Source organism: Cryptomeria japonica, chromosome 8, assembly GCF_030272615.1.
Source record: "Cryptomeria japonica chromosome 8, Sugi_1.0, whole genome shotgun sequence".
Classification (NCBI taxonomy): domain Eukaryota; kingdom Viridiplantae; phylum Streptophyta; class Pinopsida; order Cupressales; family Cupressaceae; genus Cryptomeria; species Cryptomeria japonica.
Window position 1 is genome coordinate 195600425 of NC_081412.1, and position 4035 is coordinate 195604459.

The 4035-nt window shown below is 31.7% G+C and overlaps 1 protein-coding gene across 1 annotated transcript; it reads right to left on the bottom strand.

The window, feature by feature from the left end:
• Positions 1 to 1470: 1470 nt before the first annotated feature.
• LOC131857452 (uncharacterized) lies at positions 1471 to 2492 on the bottom strand. Its single transcript, XM_059210053.1, has one exon. It carries the CDS (start codon positions 2460 to 2462, stop codon positions 1878 to 1880), a length of 585 nt encoding a protein of 194 aa, XP_059066036.1. The 5' UTR covers positions 2463 to 2492; the 3' UTR covers positions 1471 to 1877.
• Between the last annotated feature and the right edge of the window lie 1543 nt (positions 2493 to 4035).

Sequence of the window (4035 nt, forward strand, 5' to 3'; positions counted from 1 at the left end):
CATAAATTTCAGGATTAAGACAGAAAAAACTCTTAATCGGTCTTGATCAACAACAACAAAGCTACTCCTAATTGCAACGAATTTTTCCCATCGAATTTTCAATAATAACTCTCTGCATATGCTTTGACGTTGTCCACAAGATTACTTTCTTTGCGTGAAAAGAATTCAATTAACTATAGCTAACTACAGTTAAGAACTGTTATTGCTTTGACATTCTACTGAGAATAATTCAATTATATTACATTCGATTTGACAAGTTTTAATAAATAAATATATTTTGCGTTAAACATTCTTAAATTTATTATAATATTTGATTTAAAAATGAATTCATAATGTGACAGTTATAGTTTTTAAGAATTAACTTATAATAGTGAGTGAATATGAATTTGTAGAAGATTTGATTTTTTAATTAAATTATCAATAAGAATTCAAACTAGTAGAAGTGTGATATAAGAAATAAAATTAAAATTTTATTTGAATGATTTTGACACGATAGATATCTCTTAATTCTTAACTCTAAACAAAAGAAATATTATTATAAATTCATGAGTCAATATCAAATAACAAAATATACTCAATGATATATAATAGTGACTAAATATGAATCTTTAAAAGTTTTGATTTGTTAATTAAATTATTAATAAAAATTCAAACTAGTAGAAGTGTGATATAAGAAATAAAATTAAAATTTGATTTGAATGATTTTGACAAAATAGATACCTCTCAAATCTTTAACTCTAAACAAAAAGATATTATTATAAATTCATGAACCAATATCAAATAACAAAATATACTCAATAATGCACATGAATTTTATTTTAAATCATTGCTGCGGAACAAAAGAAAAGAGAAGTCTTCATTCAAAAGTCTATGATATCATAAATTAAAACTTAGATGAGGATTTGGCTTGAAATGTATTTTTCCGTGAAAGAAACGGAGACAATTGTAGTCAAATATATACAGCCCCATAATTAATGATTTTGAATTATTGTTAACTGTGTCAAAGCGATAATGGTGCACATTATTAGTCCACAATGAATATGTTTAATAACTTCAAGTTACAAGATGGGTGCCATCCTTATCATAGAGGACAGTTGAGAAATGCAAAATCATTCTGTATAAGGGTCAAAATACATAATTTTGGAGAGAAAATGAATTTAAAAACAATTTATAATATATAATTATTTAAAAGCTTTTAAATATGACTGTATAAACATTCCAACATTTTTTCATACTGTTCAAGCTCTTTCAAAAATTGATGATGTCAGCTTTTTACAATCCATAATGCTTCTTGCAGATTCGATTATGTATGTTTTCCTTGAACTAGCTAACATCTTGGATCATAATTTTGAAGACAAAATGAATTTAAAAACATGAAATTTTCACAAATTATAATATTGAATTTTTTGAAAGCTTGTAAATATAGCAAACTCTTCCAAAAATGGCAGAGGAAATTTATTATCATTAATGATATCAGCTTTTCACAATCCATAATGTTTCTTATGGATTCGATTGTGTATGCTCTCTTTGAGCTCTCTAACATCCTCATGATGGATCATAAAGTATGATCCAAAACATTGATGCAAAAAATATACACAACCTAATTCAGAAAACACCAAAAAATTTACCATCTTCAAAGATATCATAAACCAAACCCTAATATATACATATATTTAATTAAACCAAACCAAAGAAGACCCAGTTGAGGGATCTGCTTCCTTGTCTTGAAACCAAAATGAAAGGAAATCCCAATCATGTAACAAACACTCAAAGGATTATACTAATCTGGAAGACATAACTGTTAAAAAAAACATGACAAAACGGATCTCTATAGACATGCAAAATTCCCATGACAGTTAGTAAAACCACATCCCAAATCAAAATGAAGCTGAAAATGCCGGAGCATGTAATTCATGCCACCCAGGATTTGGGAGGTTCATATCGGCCATGAGATGACCTTGAGAAGCAGCAGCAGCAGCACCCTCACAAGGAGGTCTAAAATAATAGCTCCCTCTCATATGGGACTGTAGATCCACAAAACCGGGGACTTGATTACTATTAAACACAGAAGACAAAGTAGAAGTATCAAGAATACCAAAGGTGGGCGTAATCTGTTCATTTCCCACTGCTCGTCGAGGAAGAGGTCTGGGAAGAATAAAATTATTGGCGTGGCTATCAAAACTAGTAATAGGCAATCCAGTAAAGTGCTCCACCATAGCCCTAAAATTAGAGGCATCTGTTCTGAAGACAGTTGTAGGAACTTTCTTAGACGCTCTGGACCTTCTTTTTGATATCTTTGTACTTCTTCCATCCACACAAACGCTCCCATTGTTCAATCCAGCCATTGATTTACTCACAGAGAATTCTTCAGTGTTCAGCATATTGGGCAAGGAAGATGACAAGTTGTATGGTTTAAGAGCATCAGAGTTAAAGTTTGGCATATGGGTTCCTTGAGTAGCCATTTTTCCTTGCAAAACTTGTACCAAATTAGTTGTCTTCTTAGCACTGATCTTGCTTGATGGATAGACATGTGTTGGGGTCGTTTATATTATATGATTTAGAGTTAATGGGTGTCGCCCTCATTGAATCCCTAGGGGGAAATGATTCTAGATGCCGTGCAGACTAAGGTGACCATTGACTTGACCTGCTCAAAGTCTGTAATGGCGGCAGTTGACAGGTCGCTTCAGGCATCAGCTTCGATTTAATAGTTTTTTGAACACATAGAGATTTTGTTTTCAATGTCTGTATCCCCCACACTTGGAATTGGAATCCCTCGTGAACGATGAAATCTGTGTCGAGTTTCTACTTGTCACGATGCCGTCACGCTGCGCGATGCAGACTATAGGGTTATGGATTAGGAATTGAATGCCTAGCCTCGGCCTTTTTAATTCAGATTAGGCGATCTACCATGATTGAGCATAACGACGTTTCACAATTTGCATGTACCATAATGTACTCTTCATTAGGATTATCTAAAGTATTTTTGTTGTTTTTGGTTTAGGATTAAAGTATTTTGTTGTTTTTGGATTAGATTGTGTATAATATTTAAATATTAATATTTTTAACGAGGATTTGTTATCTATCATCATTATGCTAGAGAGTTCAAGGAAATGAAAATTTTAGTTTTTTTATCTTTCTAACACTCTAACAATGGATCACGAAATTTTCATTTTCTTGAGCTCTCTAACACTAATAATAGATCATGGAGTGTGATGGAAACATTGATGTTAAAAATATGGAACACGATTGAATCTAGTGTAAGTGGGCAGAGGCAAAAATAAAACAAAGAATGGTATACGATGTACTGCTGCACAAGTAAATTTTCCATTAACTTGCTTAGAACAAATTACATCTGTCTCTATTTATAGAGGACTTTGGAAGAATATAGAAATTTTGGGGTTCATCTACGACTAACTGGTAAGATTTCTAGACTCATCTATTTCTCTGAATTTTCTAGATAGCACATTTAATACAAGTCGATGGTAGAAATTACTAGAGTATTCCTACACTCCCCCTTAATTTCTACCACTAATTACATCAATATTCACAATACTTAATTTGTGAATATATCTGGCAATTGATCTTCAATTCTATAATGCTCTAGATTGATTTCCCCATCATTTACTAATTCTTAAATAAACTGATATCTAGTATCAATATGTTTGCTTCTTTTCTGAAAGACATGATTCTTCGATAATGCAATAGAAGACTTATTGTCACAATAGATTGTTGTTGGCTCTTTTTTAACATGCATTAAATCCATCAAAACTCTTCACATCCGCATTGCTTGGCATGTTGTTGATGTTCCTACTACATATTCTACTTCCACAAATAAAATTGTTACGATAGGTTGTTTCTTTGATGCCCATGTCATGATTTCTATTCCAAGATGAAATGCATATCTAGACATGCTTTTTCAATCATCTATATTTCTTGCAAAGTCACTATCTGTATATCCAATCAACTTAAATCATTTGTTGTGGAGTACAATATCCCATAATCCATAGTCCCTACAATGTACCTAAATACTCTCTT

Bases quoted from the DNA above. Each gene is read 5' to 3' on its own strand.
- LOC131857452 (XM_059210053.1), bottom strand. From the start codon at position 2,462: ATGGCTACTCAAGGAACCCATATGCCAAACTTTAACTCTGATGCTCTT.